This window comes from Petaurus breviceps, unplaced genomic scaffold (genome assembly GCF_028583685.1).
Source record: "Petaurus breviceps papuanus isolate PSGF00001 unplaced genomic scaffold, PetGlider_PUasm1.0 220, whole genome shotgun sequence".
Lineage (NCBI taxonomy): Eukaryota > Metazoa > Chordata > Mammalia > Diprotodontia > Petauridae > Petaurus > Petaurus breviceps.
The window spans coordinates 4,091,895-4,108,990 of NW_027185876.1; the positions used below are offsets into that span (position 1 = coordinate 4,091,895).

Sequence of the window (17,096 nt, forward strand, 5' to 3'; positions counted from 1 at the left end):
ACATAGATGCAAAAAGCAATTTCTTCCTTTTTCCTCTAATGTATTTATAATGTCACTCTTTATGTCTAAGTTATGTTCTATTTGGAGCTAATCTTGGCATATGGTAGAAGATGCTGATTTCTACCTAATTTGCCAGACTATTCAGAAGTTTTTATCAGAGTGAATCCTTCCTCAGTAACTGGAGTCTTTAGGTTTGAGTACCATTCTACTGTGTTCACTTTCTTCTGTATGTTGTGTAGGTAGCCTATTGAATGGATCCACCTTGAATTTATGACATACAGTTCCTTCCATAACACAGTAACTGCTTAAAAGAATACTTTTTTATTCATTCATTCATAAAGAGATCATTTGAAGGAAGTGCAAGGTGTTTAGCCTGGAGAAGAGATAACTAACAGGAAATGGGACATGATAGCTTTCTATGAGTATTTGAAGAGCTATCATACAGAAAAGGATTTGCCTTCTTCCACTTAGTCCTAGAAGGAACAACTGGGAACAATGGGTGGGAGTTTCAGGAAGATAGATTTGTATGTCATGTCAGGAAAAATTTCCAAACAGTGGAATTTTCCCAAAGTTGAAAGGGCCACCTCGGGGAATTGTGGCTTCCTCCTTACTTGAAGTCTTTATATCAAGGCTAAATATCCACCAGCTGAGTATGCTGCAGACAGGATTCTTGTTCTTTTCTGAGGAAGATTGGATGACCTCTAAAATCCCTTCCAACTCTAAGATTCTGGGGGGAAGAATTTACTTTGTCAGTAGGTCTTACCTCAGAAGTGAAAGAAGATAAAAATATTGCATGGTGATGGTTACTAGAGAATAAAAGTCTCACTTTGGGAAAAGAAAATGTTAAAAGATAGAAATAGTGACTGAAAGACAGACTAAGAGGGACATCAATTTTGGGAAAGACAACAATGAGGCCTTGGGCTAAAATTTGAGAACAGAGGCATAGAGAGAAACACAGTCTCTGGTATAGATTGAAAGAAAGAAATAGAAATATGACTGTCAGTTTTCATGCCCACCAGAAAAGAGAACCAAAGGGTGAGAAACCAGCCCTGTACATATTTTCCACTATGTTTCTACCATTTATTTCAGGTTTGCCATGTCACATGTTTAAATATATATATTACCATCCTTCTCATTAAAGCCTCTCTAGTGGGGTGGCTAGGTGGTGTAGGAAATAGAGTACCGGCCCTGAAGTCAGGAGGACCTGAGTTCAAATCCAGCCTCAGACACTTAACACAAAAACTAGCTGTGTGACCTTGGGCAAGTCACTTAACCCCAACTGCCCTCCACAAAAGCAAATAAAATAAAATATAATAAAGAATGTGAATGGTAAACATTGAAGCACATTTGTTTAAAAAAAAAAAAGCCTCTCTAGCCCACTCTTTTACTCTCTCAGAAATGGAATTACTGTTTACAGTAACAGCAATATTGTTTTAAGAACAACTTTGAGTAAATAAGTCAGAGTATAACATGACTATTATAAATACTCTAACTACAAAGGACATACAAAGGAAGATTCTATCGAAATTCAGAGAAAGAACCAGTAAATAGAAGTATGTATAGAATGATTTTACATAGAGATACGTATTTGTGTTTAATGGTAGCCATCTCTACGGTGGAGGAAGGGAAGAAAAAAGAGGGGAAAAAGAAATTTATATAACTTCATTATATATTTAAAAGGAATAGAAAATTGTATATAATAGAATTGTAGTTTCACGTGCAACCATCTTTCTTATTATACTACATTAAGTAAATGTATGTTTTATTCCATAAATTAAAAATAAAAGAAATTTTAAAAAAAAGAATTAGAAGAAAATTGTCCTTTCTTCCTTTTAAGTTCTGTTCTGGATGTAGAAGTCAGAGGAGTCCTGCCCTTTATTAATTAATAGAGGATCAATTGTGAATCCAAAAAGTATAAATCTGATCCAGATAAGTGCCTCCTTAATAAATTCACATGGCCTGTTGCTGTACTCATTTCAATGCCTGTTACTCTGATGAGAGATGGGAGTGTTGCATTAGTATGTCTCCTACTTCCAGATAGCTAGAAAGAAACAAGATATCAACAGGTGGCACAGAGTACCTGGCCTGGAGTCAGGAAGCCCTCCTAGCTGTGTGACACTAAGTCACTTAAATTCCGCCTCAGTTTCCTCATCTGTAAAATGGAATAATGATGGCACCTACTTCCCAGGGTTATTGTGAGGATCAGGTAAGATCCTTGTAAAGTGCCTGGTACATAGTAAATGCTATATGTGTGTATATGTATATACATACATATACACACATATAAATATGTGCTATATATAGTAAGCTATTATTTTAGGAATCTCTTAATAGTATCCAGATACATTTAGTACTGTGCTCAATTCTGACCACCGTATTTGAAGAATGACAAGGCAAGGTATATGTGTAAAAGAGTCAAGAAGATGATCAGTGACTTGGAAGTTATCTCATATGAGGCATATATACTGGATTCTTTAGCCTGGAAGAGAGAAGATTTATGCAGGACAAAATAGTTGGAAGGCTAATATATGGACGACAGAAATGGGATCAACCAGTGAATTCTCAGTCAACTTTAAATAAGGAAGAACAGAGTAGTACAGCAATAGAAGAGATAGCCTCATGAGCTAATGAGTAATGGAGATGTTATTGGAAGACTTAAAGAAGCCATACTGTACAGTTGGTCAGTCAACTAGCATGTATTAAACACCTAGTGCATGAAAGATTGGAATAGGTTACCTTTATAGTGTCCTTCCCAGTTAGAGATTTTCTTTCCTTTTCTCAGCCATTTAATATTGTTTATGAATACTGAAAAATTAACCAGGGAAAAAAATTCCTGCACAAAACTGAGAGCAGAGGCCTAGGATAAGATAATTTGATTAGGTAATGAGAAAAAAGGCACTAAAGTATAATTTTCTAAGCTATTATATAGCAACTTTTTGCTGAATACTATATTTGTTTCAATTTAGAAAGTTTCATACCAAATACCTAAGAACAACCAGGAGCTTGGCCTTTGCTTTCAACAGTTCAGTTAGGTGCTTAAAAATATTAATGAAAACAATAAAAATAATTAGTTTATTCTCTTTTTAATGTAAAAGAACTGATTTTTGTGTGTTTGTTACTTCTTTCCTTTAATCTCATTAGAGTTGATGTTGATTTATAAAGGCAAACCTATAATTCCTGGGGAACATTAAGTTAATTCATGAAAATTTCCAATTAACTTTGTGTTGTTGTTGGGTTAAAAAAAACCAGTAGCATTTTTTAAAGCATCATTAGGGACTTCTCAATGCATTCTGTAAAGGGTTTTGTGTTTAAAGTGATTGTTTAAATAATTAATTGACTAAAGACTCCTAAAAATTTACTGTGTTTTGAAATATAATATCCCCAAGGGGTCTGTCTCAGATAATGATACTACAAGTGGACCTTTTTGAACAGGATTTTATTAGCAATGAGTTTGGGAATCAAAGCAAATTGAGATATATTACCTCTTTGTAGAAATATTGGAAATACAATGTTCAGTCAAATTTTCTGGAAAGTTGTTTTAGGGATTTATACTGCTTCATTCTAAAAGCCAAGTTACAATAAGATTATAGTGTTATTCAGCAACAGGAAAAATACAAAGAAAGTTATAATTCATTGGCTACTGAATTTTCTTGGAAAGAACATTAAACTTTCACACCTTTTGTAATTTGACATTTGTATAACCTAATCTTGATTGAAGACAGGTCTTTTCCACTGCTAATTTGTGAACCCCCCTCTCCTTTGCTGCCTGGAGGAGGGGGGGAAGGGAAGAGCGGAACATTTCTTTACTTTCTATTCTAAACTTCTGCCAAAACTATTTTCTTCAAGAACAGTTCTGCCTCTTTCTTTCCCTTATCCTTCTGCCTGCCTGAGAACTAGACTTAAAATCATCCTTCCAGAATCTTTGTCTTATCCATATAATCAGTCTGCTCACTTGTCAGGTAAATCTACACCATAGATATCAGGCAATAATGTCCTTCTTTCTAATGTACTGCAAATTTGTCACTCAGATGTATAACTAGGGCAGGGACATCAGGTTTTTCCCCCAGGGTGGAAACTTTAGAGGGGGTCCTCCTGATGGACTTGTCCCAGAAAGTGTTTTTTTCACTGTCTGGTTTCTCCTGTGGCAATAAGTCTCATCCCAGGAGCACTTCATCCCCCTTCAGCAGTTGAAAAACCTCACGGTATCTCGGACTCACATTCAGGGTGCCTACCGCCATAGCTCCAGCCACTTATTCCTATTGCAGAGAAAAGACAGAGAGACAGAGATAGAGACACAGAGAGAGAAATTACTAGCTGCAGATTTATTGTCAGCAGACTAAATTTTGAAAGGTTACAAAATATCCTTACTCTAGCAAAAATCTTACTTTTTTGTAACAAGATGAAGCAAAGAACCTTCCAAAGATCAGTGAAATAAAATCAAGAAAACTAAAAGTTGGTCTCATTAGCAAAAAAAAAAGTATCCTGGTGTCAAGGTGTAATTTATTTCATCTTTGAAGGATTCAGGCAAATGTTTTATAAAGGAACATTTTTTTAAATGATAGAAGCAAAAAAAAAAAAATTATCAGGACCAATTCCAGCAGGAGATAGCTGGTGAGATCTCTATACATCAGTAAAATCACAGATCCAGCCCCTCACTAGACACACACACACACGCGCATGCATATGCATGTGTGCAAGTTAATGCATCCTTGCACATATATATTTGTAAGCCTGTGTCAGAGACTTCTCCCTGACATGGTTAGGTACAATCAGAAGGCCCTTCACCTCTCTTGTTGGCTCTTCTGTCCCTACCAACATTTGGCAGTACCTGAAACACCCCAAAGGTTAACCATTAAATCAGTCCTCTCACCAGTCTGGATCTATTACCTCGACCCATCTGGGAACACAAGCATTTATTCCTCAAAGAGTGGCCCTTACCTCCTCACTGAAAGCGCTTGGATTTACAAGGCACCAAACAAAGGTTTTACTTAGTTCTTTCATGATTTAGGAAGGCCTTGGACCCAAGAGCATATTGAAAACCTGATTTCTTTTTACTTTGGGCCTCCACTTTCACAAGGTACCTAGACTGTCCTTGTTATGTCTAGTGGTGGCACCTCCCAAAGGGGAAAGAACTCTAGGTTTGTCCAGAATTCCAGAAATGCCCCCCCTATTTCCAAACACTTCCAAGGGCCTGCAATAATGGCTTGACTTGATAGTGTTCCCCTAAAGAGGCCCCTCTTGGGGAACAAGGTACAAGTTTTCTTTTCCCTAGCAGATCCCTGTTCCTCATCTACTCCTCGGTCATTGCTCCATAACTATGAAGTTCCGGTTCCTGGTCATACTGCTCTATTTCTTTCATCTGTATTCCTTTAGAGTTTCACCCTCAGCTTTCCTGCTCAGGCTTCTGGTCACAAGGGTCAGTCTTCCCCATCGACAATCTATATCATTCTATTGTTCTCCTGGTTTGTCTAGTTACTGTCTCTGTTTCCTGGTGTTTGGTTTCTTTCCCACAAGATGGTGCCAGCCCTTCAACAGTTGGAATACAGAGCAACTATGTACTTAGTTATAATAGTTCTCTGAAATTAAATGGTCAGGACCAAAGTGTCTCTTGTCTATTTGGGATCTTCCTGTTCCAGGCCCAAGCTCAGACAGGCCATTTCAAATTTGGGTTCTCCCTAGTTAATAGAACCTTCCCTACTAAGGTTACCTTCCATAGATCTGTGTGTACCTTGTGTACACCTGTTTCTGGACATATTGCCTCACCTATTAGAACGTCTTCCTTCAGAGCAAGAAGTGGTTTTTGCTTTTTTCTTTATACTCTCAGTACCTACGGTATCATAGGCTGCATGCACTAATTCCATGTGTTCTGTTTTCTCCAAGAATCTGGGCAGTGTCCTGTCACTCAATAGGAATTTCCCAATAAGTCTTTTGGGGGTTTAGAGGGCACTAACACTTTCTATTTTCTGCCTTCTGTGACAACAGGGCAAAACCATGCAAATTGCCTCAGGGTTTTTTCTGAACCTCCAAAAAATTTGAAAATAAAGAGGCCAAGCTTCATCCCTCCCCCAACGGACAAAGTTGTAACTGGGGCAGGACAATTAATAGCTCTGCCACAAGATGCCAAGAGTTAGAGTGACTGACAACACATGTACTCACTCAACAGGAGGAAGCTACTGAGTGTTATGCCTAGTTAGCAAGAATAATTGGTTAAAATAGGAAGCTACCAGATGTTGCATTCCCTGACTCTTGTGTCCACCCCTATGTCCCAGGTAATTTTCTTCTTTGCCTAGTTCTAGGTTACCCCCTCCCTAGCAGGGGCTTCCTATGACATAGTCAGAATCCAGGAATCTCTCTCTATATCCCCAGAATTGTGTTCTGAGGTTCAAAATCTTCCCCCAGGAGCTCTTCCCCTCCCCCAAAAGAATTAGTTCTAAAAATGTTCATTTAAAGATGCCTTTTGTGCCCTTGCTTCAGGATCATTTTGTGGCTGCTGCCTCAAGTACCATATTTGCTAGCTATGGTTCTTGGCATGAGTAAAATTCATGCTTCACTCTGTGTGTGTGTGTGTGTGTGTGTGTGTGTGTATGTGTGCGTATGTGTTTAGCTTATCCACTAAAGGGAGGAAATGCCCTCCTCCAAAAGTCAGCTGTCCAAATCAAGGGATTTTGCAATAGAATATAAGCTATGGGAAAAGACAAGAAAAAGCCCCTCATTTATTTCAAAGCATTGAATCGATTTTGCAATTTTCTTTTGGCTGCCTATGAAGAAAAGATAATGATTGCCTTCTATTATTCCTCCCTAAACAAAAAGAACAATATTCATATTCCACTTTGCATCTTTCTTTCAGGGTCCCCAAGGACCAAGAGGTCATCCTGGGCCACCTGTAAGTTTACCTGCAAATAGGCTTGCACCTGAAAATCACACACATACTTAGTTTGAGAAATCTTCTATTAAAAAGAAATAAAATCTCTGTTCTGTTTTTCAGGGTCCACCAGGGGCACCAGGACCACGAGTAAGTTCCATATTCCTTAAAGTAAATAAAATAATTTCATATTTTTTAAAAAATAAGTTTTCCAGTGAGTCCTATTTCTGTGCTCTGGCTTTATGTATACTACCCATATTGTTGCTTTCCAGTACCGTACTGACTTAAGAGATATTCTTTTCAAAGTAGGTGCTTGGCATATAGTAGGCACTTAATGTTTGTTTCCTTCCCTTTTTCCCCTTTATTTTCCAAGAGAAAACAAGTTTCAGGAGGTCATATAATATCTCAGAAGTGTGTAGTAGAAAGTTACACTTTTAAATATCAGCATTTGGGGCATTATTTGCATTTCCCACTTGGGAAATTTTGCATGTTTTCCTACTCTGTTAGTCATAGTGAAGAAGGTTTTTGCTTTGGGCCTTGAAATGAATGGGCACATTTCCTTCTACTATCTTTCATTCAGTAGCAAAAGACTGACTTAAGAGAGCAGTATTATGGCCCATGACTAAGGATTCAGGAATCCTAGATATCTAGAAGCATTTATACCAATAATTCCCACTGGAGCTTGGGCCAGTCTTCTTGTTCTTTGTCCTATAGAGTAAGAACCAGATCCAAAGGCAATTTCTATACAACATCATTTTCACAATTATGCTTCCTTCATGAAAACCTTAAGGGCAAACTGGAAAATATAAATGTTGCTACTGGTAATCATTTTTCCATGATCCGTTCCATCTTTTTATGGAGGCTGAACTCTAGGCATGCCCTCATCTCCTGAGTCACATACTGACTTAATAGTCAGGAGGTTTAAATCAGTCTGAAGAGACAGACTCACCAGCCAACACTCCAGCTTAGACCATCATGTTGGGGTCTCCAGAAGTACATTTTTTATATCTTTCAATTATTTTACAGAGATGGTTGATTAATAAAAGTATAGTTTAAGTAGCCAAAGTTACTAACAAATTGAAATAATTGCTGAAAGCAGTTTCCATCATGTGGGTTTCCAAGAAGGCAAGCAGTTTGATTATTCTGAAACCAAGTAAAAGGATTGGCTGACTTGGGTGTATGCTAACTCAGGATATTCTACCAATTCACAGCTCCTTCCTGACCATCTTTGTTTCTCAGCCCATTATAAAAAAAAAAAAAAAAAGCTGAAAGACTTGAGTTGTACTAATGGTTCTGTTGAGTCTTTCTCTAAAAATATCTTTTATTAAATAAAGTGGTAGATTGAATTCTTTCTGTATTATTTCTTTTGGGAGTAATGGCACATTTTCCTACTTACCGAAATTGTTTTTAAGACCACAAAAGTATCAGATTAAACTAGTGTGGTAACTACCTCAGGACAGTATTATTTTATTCCACTTTCCTTCCAAGAATGCAACTGTTAAAAGGTACTAAAGTTATTTATTCTTCACTTTACAATTCATTAAAATGAGGATCATATTTCATTCAGCTTCCACTTGGGTAGCTCTTTTGCCCATTTTTGTATAGTACGGACAAATAGTTTTTCATTTAGGAGCTGTGATTTTATTTCTGCACTAATTAAGAGACCTTTGAGATTTGAATGAAGGCGGCATGTTGTCCTTTAGGAGAGCCAGGCGATGTCTGCAAGAACTGTTGGACCATAAGCTATAAACCACCACCCCTTAAACCCCCATCAGATAATATGTCTGGTATCCTGGAACAGCACTGCCTTAAGAATTTACAGCTTTCACTTAAGAGTACTCCATGTTGATCTTGTTGCTGATCTGAAACGGTTTTGTTTTATGCAGAAACAAATGGATATCAATGCTGCTATTCAAGCCTTGATTGAATCCAATACTGCACTACAGATGGAGGTAATATATTTTGCTTTATTTACATTGGCATGCAGAGTATACAAATTATAGAGAGTTATTTTTTAGGAGGCCAAAATGTGGCTTCATCACAAAGATTGTATTTAAAACATATTGAAAAATATGAGACTGCTTTTTCATGGAAAAAGTTAGCTGTTTCTAACATGATTAAACACAAATGTATACAGAGGATGCTTTTTAAGGGAATATTTTTCGAGCACAGTCTTTACATTGTTAAATGATTTACTATTGAGGAATTTAGAATAAAGTGGTAGAAAGAGTTAGCTATTCTCCTAAAATGAGAATTGGCCATCATTGCTTCTTGGCTTTCTTAATCAAATACTTACCAGACAATAAAAGATCAAAAGAACATACCACAGTAGATCTAGTACTTTCCCTCTTTTGGGAAGGGGATGGGAAGGTAAAGGAAATGTAATTTGAACTTTTTAATGTATATAGATGTTAATGAAACATATCCATGTATTTTTCAATTTTCTTCTGCTTTACATTTGCCTCCCATATGATTTTTTCCATGCAATGGACATGTTTCCTGCCTGTCTGTGGTATGTGTTGGTCATTGGATTTAATCTTCTGTGATGGCTGCTCCACGTTAATGTGATCATCATGGTGGCTTGGCAGAGCTACCAGAACACTGAAGTGACTTTACTGGACCACAGTGCAGAAATATTCAAAACCCTGCACTATCTTAGTAATTTACTACACAGCATCAAGAACCCTCTCGGCACACGAGATAATCCAGCTCGCATATGTAGAGATTTGCTTAACTGTGAACGCAAAGTGTCAAATGGTAGGTACACTCAATTTTGTGTTGTCATTGAGCATTTTTATTGGTGAGTTTGACATCTGAAATAGCCTTTTTTCAAATATTAATTTCTACCCTAGCAAATAGCATTTTAACATAATGAAAGGATATTACTTTTTTCACCTGGATGCTCTTCCGGGATAATCAGAGGTATGACAATGAGGAGACTTACAATTCCACCTTCAAAAGAGAGCCTACTCTCATTAGTAGGCATCCTGTCCAACAACCTCACTAGCTCAGGCCAATTCCCAGACTCCTTGCCACCCACAAATACAGGAAGCATCTTCCTTGTGCCTTTGCTTCAAAGGGAAAATGAGAGAGAGAAAGAAAGGGGCTAACTGACACACAGAGTGCTAAAGAATCGACACTTTTTTTATAATTTTACTATAATTGAGTATAATTTCTCATATCTGTGCAATGTACTTTAAATGCAAATAACAACAAGCATCTATTATCATTTTATTTTGAAATGAGAATTATCATCCTGCTAGTTCCAGTACATGCAAATGCACTTTGTCAATTGATGTGGCTTGGTCCTTTAAGGCATTCTTCAATCCAGTCCTCCTTTAAAAAAGAAATCTCAAAGATGGATCCCTATCTGCACCAACTTCTACCCTTAATGTGAGGGGTAAGGAAAAGCCAAAGGGTAACATGAGTAAATGTAGTTAGTCCCAGGCATCTGGTGAGCAGGCACTAATGAGCACATCATCTTAGCTGTGCCATATGCAAATCTGCTCTCCATCTGAAGCTGGAACACCTGCTAATTAATCATTTTCGAAGAAACTTCAGTGGGGCTCAATCTGCCAATATGAAACAAATATTTTGACAAAAGTGTTCTATAGTGTGGATCCATTTCCACATTTCCATCTATCAAAATATTCCTTCCCAATGTGTGTTGTTTACCTTCGTAGAACTATTACCAAAGGGAGTGAGATGAGGAAGGACACTGAAGATAAATTTCCCTGCTTTCTAAATCTGACTGACAACAGAGATTATCTTTTAAGCCATTTGAGAGCCTTCTGGCAGAAAATTGTTGTTCCCTAAAAAATAACGAAAGCACATATCACCAGAACTTTCTGCAAAAAAAACTTCTGGATTTCTTTATCTGTACAATCTTCTAGATCATTAATGGTATGATGTCATCTTGGAAAAAAGTTTTCATCAGAGCACCCTGGAGATCTTTGCTTGGCCTTCTGTTGCTTTTTTTTTATCAATAACTTTAGTAAAGTCTCAAAGGCTGTGATTATCAAATTTTCAAATGACACAAAACTAGGAAGAATAGGCAAACTTGGATACAATCAGGACTTAAACAAAATCGTCTTGAAGATTTCACCAAATTGAATGAAATGAAATTTAATAGGGATAAATGTAAAGTTCTACGCATGGGTTTAAGCAGTCAGTTTTCCAAGTACAAGATGGAGGAGGCATGGGTCAAGAGCTATAAGTGAAAGAGATCTGGAGATCTGGGGAGACTTCAGGCTCAATATGAAGCATCAGCATGATATGGTGACCAAGAAAATGAATATAGTTTTATGATACCTTAAGAGAGATATAAGGTAAAGGACTACTTAGTTTCTAGTCCTTCTATGCTCCAAATCAGTCAGCCTGCATCTAGGATACTGTGGTCCATTCTGGGTGCTACATTTTATAAAGGACATTGATAAGCTAACGAGTAACCAAAAGAATTGAACCCAGATAGTGAAGGGCTATCTCTATAAGGTCCAGTTGAAATAATTTAGTAGGTTAAGCTTAGAAATGAGAAACAGAGAAAATATGAAAACTGTCTTCAAATATTGAAGGGACTGTCCTGTAAAAGAGGATTTAGATTTGTGTTCCTTGACCTTAGATGGCAGAACTGGAACCAATGGATGGAAGTTGCAGAAGCTTTATGTAAAGAAAAATCCCCTAACAATCAGATCAATACAAAAGTGTAGATGATTGCCTTGGGAAATCGTAGGTTCTACCTCATTAATAAATTTCTTGAGTATGTGACAAGTGGAATCTTTGTCCATGTATAAACTCCACTAAATGAGTTCCTTTACCACTGGTTATTGTTGTTCAGTCATGTCCTACTTTTCGTGACCCTGTGGACCATAATAGCATGCCAACATTGTCCATGGGGTTTTCTTGGCAAAGATAATGGAGTGGTTTGCCATGTCCATCTCCAGTTTTTATGCAGGCAAGGGTTAAGTGACTTGCCCAGGGTCACACAGCTAGTAAGTGTCCAAGGTCAGAATTGAACTCTGGTCTTTCTGACTCCAGGCCCAGTATTCTATCCACTGCCCCACCTAGTTCCCCCTCCCTTTTATTTTTTACCAGTAGTAGATCCTTTTATTTCTATAATCCTATGAAGAATTATTTCATAGCCAGGCAATGTAGTATAGTCAAAGAGTCTGGAAATGGTTTCAAGAACCCCCAGGCTGAATCTAAGTTCAGACTCTTATTAGCTGTATAAATGTGGACAACTCTTTAAATTTCCCTTACTCTTAATTCCTTCACCTTGAAAACAGGAATAACAGTCCTTCTACTGCCTACTTCATGGTATTGTGAAAAAAATGTGTTTTCCAAACCTTGAGATATTTATAGAAACATGAGCTATTTGACAGTAACTATTATTGACATGTTATTAGCTGTACTTAAAGTAGAAATATTTATATACTTGTCTTAATAATTTACAAAAATAACTTCATATTTTTAACCAAAATATTCTTTCCTCAACTCTACGTGATATCCCAGAAATCTTAGTGCAGTTTTAAACTATTTAAACTTAAATTATTAAAGTTTGGAATATTAAAACTTCATCTAGCTTTGGGACTTTGAGGACATTCAGTGTTATGATCTGGTCTAAATCCAAACATGCCATCACAGCTCACTCTACTAGCAGGCTCCATAAGATAAAGGGAAGGACCTAGATTGGAAATCCAAAGACCTAGGTCCTAGTGCAGGCTCTGCTGCTATCGTTTGTTGCCTTAGGCAAGTCACTTAACCTCTTATGGGCTTGGTTTACTCACATATTAAAATGAAAGTATTAAACTAGGCAAGTTCTAAGCTTTCTTCTAACTGTCTAAGATCTCTGATGAGACGGAGATTGTTTAAAAACACTGTTTTCTGGCTCCTTATGATAATGTTTCTCCATTCATTTTATTAGTAGTACATTTTCTTATTTTTGTGAACATTGGAGTTTTGGGGACAGTTTCCCGGAAAAAATAAGATTGCAATATAGTATATTTAAAACATCTTCCAAACAATCTTCAAGAATGTTTCAAATACATTTTAGTTTAACACTTAATTCACTCAGGTTTTGTTTTGTTTTGTTTTGTTAATCGACAGGAAAATACTGGATTGACCCAAATCTTGGGTGTCCTTCAGATGCCATTGAGGTGTTCTGCAATTTCAGTGCTGGTGGTCAAACTTGCTTATCTCCGGTGTCTGTGACAAAGGTATGTCTCGGATTCTAGAGCAAATCCCAGTCTTGTTCTCAGGCTCAAACATCCAGATGTTATAGACATAATGATCCTTAATTGTAAATGAAGACAAAGTTCTATCCTCCCAACAACATAAGAAATAAAATTCCAGTTAAGTGAAAAAAATCCTTAGTATGTAGTTATATTTTTATCAATGGTTTTTAATAATAAATATTTGTGTGTACATGCATGAATATACACACATGTGTATATGCACATGCATATATGTATGTAGCCGGTTTACAAATAATTTTCTATGCACACATGTATCTATATACATGTATACACACGTGTGTGTATATATACATGCAAACATATATATGTGTATTTTTGTTGTTTTGGAGAAACTTCCCATGTGGAAGCCCCTTTGTCTTAGAGAGTTCCTTGAAGTCCTAAAAAGTTAAATAACTTAATTATGATCATCAAACATTTCTGAGCAAAACATGAACCCAGTTTTTCCTTACTCCAAGACTAGTCTTCTCTCTACTACACCATGCTTCTTTTCATATAACATATTTGCAATGTGTTTTATATACACGTATACCTCTGTAAAATCTGTAACAGCTACAGGGCCCATCATCAGTGACTAATTACATAAATTTTAATGATACTGATGTCATTATAAAAAGAATATCGACACAAAACCTACTAATGTTGAACACTATCTATAAAGTCAAAGTCAGAAACTAACCTCTGAAATATCATTAAATACTGTGTCTTTTCTTAAGTATTTTTCCTTCTAGCGATAAATTAATTATCCTAAAGATATTAGAGATTCTCTAGTCTACCTTTGGCCATATATTAAAAATATTTATGAAGCAAAAAGCTTAATTCCAAACTTAATATGTTTGCATTAAATTGAAAAAACAAATCCTATGTTTATCTCTCTTATAAATGGATTTTCTAGAACTTCCTGTGGCTAGGTATTTGAGTTTCATGCTGACAGAGAAGTCTTTCTTTGAGGAAATATATCATCTCTGTATTCTTTTGGCCTGGCCCCTGATATAACATACCACATTCATCTTTAGGGGCCTCTTTCAATAACAGTCTCTTTGGCTTGTTTTCTCAAGAGTTCCCCTTGGAACATCAGAATTTGGTGTGTCTCTCAACCAAAGGGCCCCAAGTAAGCACATCTAGACTAACAAAACAAAATTGCCAGTTTTTAGTTAACCTGAAAGAAGAATCAGAATGGTCTGTGATCTGAGGATCTTGACAGGCAGGGAAACTCCTCCTTTTATGGAGAACATCAAATGACCCTTCATTCTTACAGAGGTGCACCCTCCCTATGGACCAGTACAGTCCATAAGTAAAGTTGCTCCATAATATGCATATTCCAACTTGTAAGTGCGTATGATTTCCTGTAAAAACTATGTAAATGAGCAAGCTCCTCTCCAGGCCTGGGCATATCCCATCTTTCCTTTTTGTGTCTACCTGTATTTCCTCTTGTAGCATAGATTTCTATTATTGTCATTGTTTTGTGGGAATTCTTCTCTCCAGTTCTCTTTCCCTAAGGATCATTTTCTGTCTCCAGCCCATATCTCTCCCTAGCAATTACTAGAAGCAAGACCTAACAACGACCTTGCAATACTTTGGGAGGATGCTCCACTGAGAAATCTTGACACAGCATATCTCCATTATTCACCCCCAAAAGCTGGAGTAGAAGGATTCAGGAAATCTGTTGTCTTTTTGGATGGTGCTAAGTCATTGTGACTTATCCTCTAACTTTTCCACCTCACCATCATGATTTCCCTGGAAGTCTATCTAAGTCATTGCATATAGCAAGATGGGGATAGAAGATCCCAATCCACATGCAGCAAAAAATGTATGGCTGTTCTCCAGTCTTTCAAATGGTTTTAATTACACTTCTAAATGGGTACAACTGCTGTGGTCCCTTCCTCCTGCCCTTTCTTTAAGTTTTCCTTGTTTCCTTATTGTTCTTCCTTCCCATTCTCCTGCCTTTGCCCTCCTCTTCATATCCTTCCCGTTGTTTTTTCTCTCTCATCTTCTGAAAATCCAAAGTAATGACCAGGCAGAGAAAGGGGACTTTTCTGAGGTCACTAAATGTTTTTCAGATCCCACCTCTGTCACTCAAACTCTTGTTCTTTCTCTGAAAGTGTCACACAGAGACAACAAAACTACCTTGTTTTCCCCCTAGAACAAAACTCTCCAAATAACAGCTAGCCAAATGTTGGCTGTTTTACCACCTGTGGCAATGATCCCTAGTGGTCTTAAAGCAAAGATCTAATCATTCTCACTGCTTGTCTAATCATCACTCACTTGCTTTGTAGATGGGATTCAATCAATATAATTTAACATTCTTTAAATGCCTTGTATATAGTAGGTATTTTCCTAGGTGCTTGTGATAAAAGACAAAAAGGAATCAGACCCTGCTTTCAAGAAGTTTACATTCTACTAGGAGAGAGTGATTGGGCAAAAATACAAGATATATACAAGTAAGGAAATGCCAAGAGTAGAAAGAGAAAATAGAAGAGAAGAAGGTCCGGGGCTGAGCTTTGGAAGATACCCTGATTTAGCAGTAAGGAAAAGGATGGTGATCTGATGATCCAGCAAAGGAAACTGAGGGAGAATAACCAAAAACACAGGTTGCTTCTCAGAAAGAACCAAAACGTCATGGAAACTTAGAGGGGGGAGAATATCCAGAAGGAGTGGTATCAATAGTGACAAAAACTTCAACAGAATCAAGCACAATAAGGACTGAGAAGAGGCCATTGCGTTTAGTTGTTAAGAGATCAAAGAATGAGAATAGTGATGCTCTGGCCTTACACTCTCTCTTCTATACCAGAAAAATGTTTATGCAGCCTCTGCTTGAAAATATTCAAGGTGGGGATGAGGGAACTCACCCTCTCTTGAGAGGCTAACTACATCTAACCTTTAAGGTTCTAGGGGTTGGGGAGGGTTCCCCCATTGTTAGCCAACAGTGGTTAGTGCCCCAATTCCATTTAACACTAATTAGCTTTTACATAGGGGTAATTGCTACAAAGACACAGCAAGAGCAGAAGTACAAACATTTTTGCCAATACCTGGTTATACACTTTTACCTCAACTACTGTCAGTCTATGAGGAGAGTGGGCTCAACCTTAAGACAGCTTCCCAATAGCATTTGCTCCCAATAAGTTCTCTTACAAAAGCTATATGACTGATGGATATATCAGTCTTCATCTCTACTATTGCTGAGCTTAGATCAAGTCAGTGACTCTAGACCCAATTCTTCCATCTTTGGCTTCCAAAAAACATGGACTCCATTGCCCAGACTTCCTGAGGCTTACTAGCCTGACATTTTGGAGTACACAAGGTTTTAGCTTTCTCCAGTTTCCTTTACCTCAAGGAAGAAAAGAATAGACCCAACAGAGACAGAAGCAACATCAGGGTCATGAACAGTAATACTGAAGCCTCTCTCTTTTCCAACACTAATAAGTCTGAGAAGAGTCAAAAGACCAGTGATTGGCCCTGGCTAACTAATGCCTTTGGAATGCACTTCCGATCCAACTAGACAATCATTTAACCATTCTTTTCCTCATCTCATGGTTAGTTAGTAAACCAGAACCATCTACAGGACTTGTTCCAAATCAGGGCATTTCTATTACATGTCATCATAGTTTTCTGGAAGCAGACTTCCAGCCTCTTCCATATGGGGGATTGCATCATCCTCCCTACCCTACTCCCTTACAACACATCATGGAATTTGAGAGCTGAGATTTCAGCAGCCCTCTAGTTCAACCCAGACAATCAATAGCCAGTAAGCATTTCTTAAGCACTTAATACATGCCAGGCACTGTGCTAAGCACTGGGGATACAAATAAAGGTTAAAAACCTGTCCCTGCCCTCAGGAAACTCAGATTCTAATGAGAGAAATAGCATGCATATGGCTATATGCAAACATGGTATGTATGGATTAAATTGGATGGTAATCTCATAGGGAAGGCATTAAGCTTAAAGAGTACTGGGAGAGGTTTCTTACAATGGGGGTGGTGTGTGTG

The 17,096-nt window shown here is 37.4% G+C and overlaps 1 protein-coding gene across 5 annotated transcripts in view; it reads left to right on the plus strand.

Annotated features, from left to right (window-relative positions):
* The window catches only part of COL24A1 (collagen type XXIV alpha 1 chain), a 380,667-nt gene that overhangs the window by 357,836 nt on the left and 5,735 nt on the right, over nucleotides 1-17,096 (plus strand). For all 5 annotated transcript variants that reach the window (XM_069094574.1, XM_069094573.1, XM_069094569.1 and 2 more), the window contains exons 55-59: nucleotides 6,848-6,883; nucleotides 6,986-7,012; nucleotides 8,749-8,814; nucleotides 9,451-9,619; nucleotides 12,965-13,074. In XM_069094574.1, coding sequence (XP_068950675.1) covers nucleotides 6,848-6,883; nucleotides 6,986-7,012; nucleotides 8,749-8,814; nucleotides 9,451-9,619; nucleotides 12,965-13,074 — 408 coding nt within the window. The remainder of the gene's footprint in view (nucleotides 1-6,847; nucleotides 6,884-6,985; nucleotides 7,013-8,748; nucleotides 8,815-9,450; nucleotides 9,620-12,964; nucleotides 13,075-17,096) is intronic.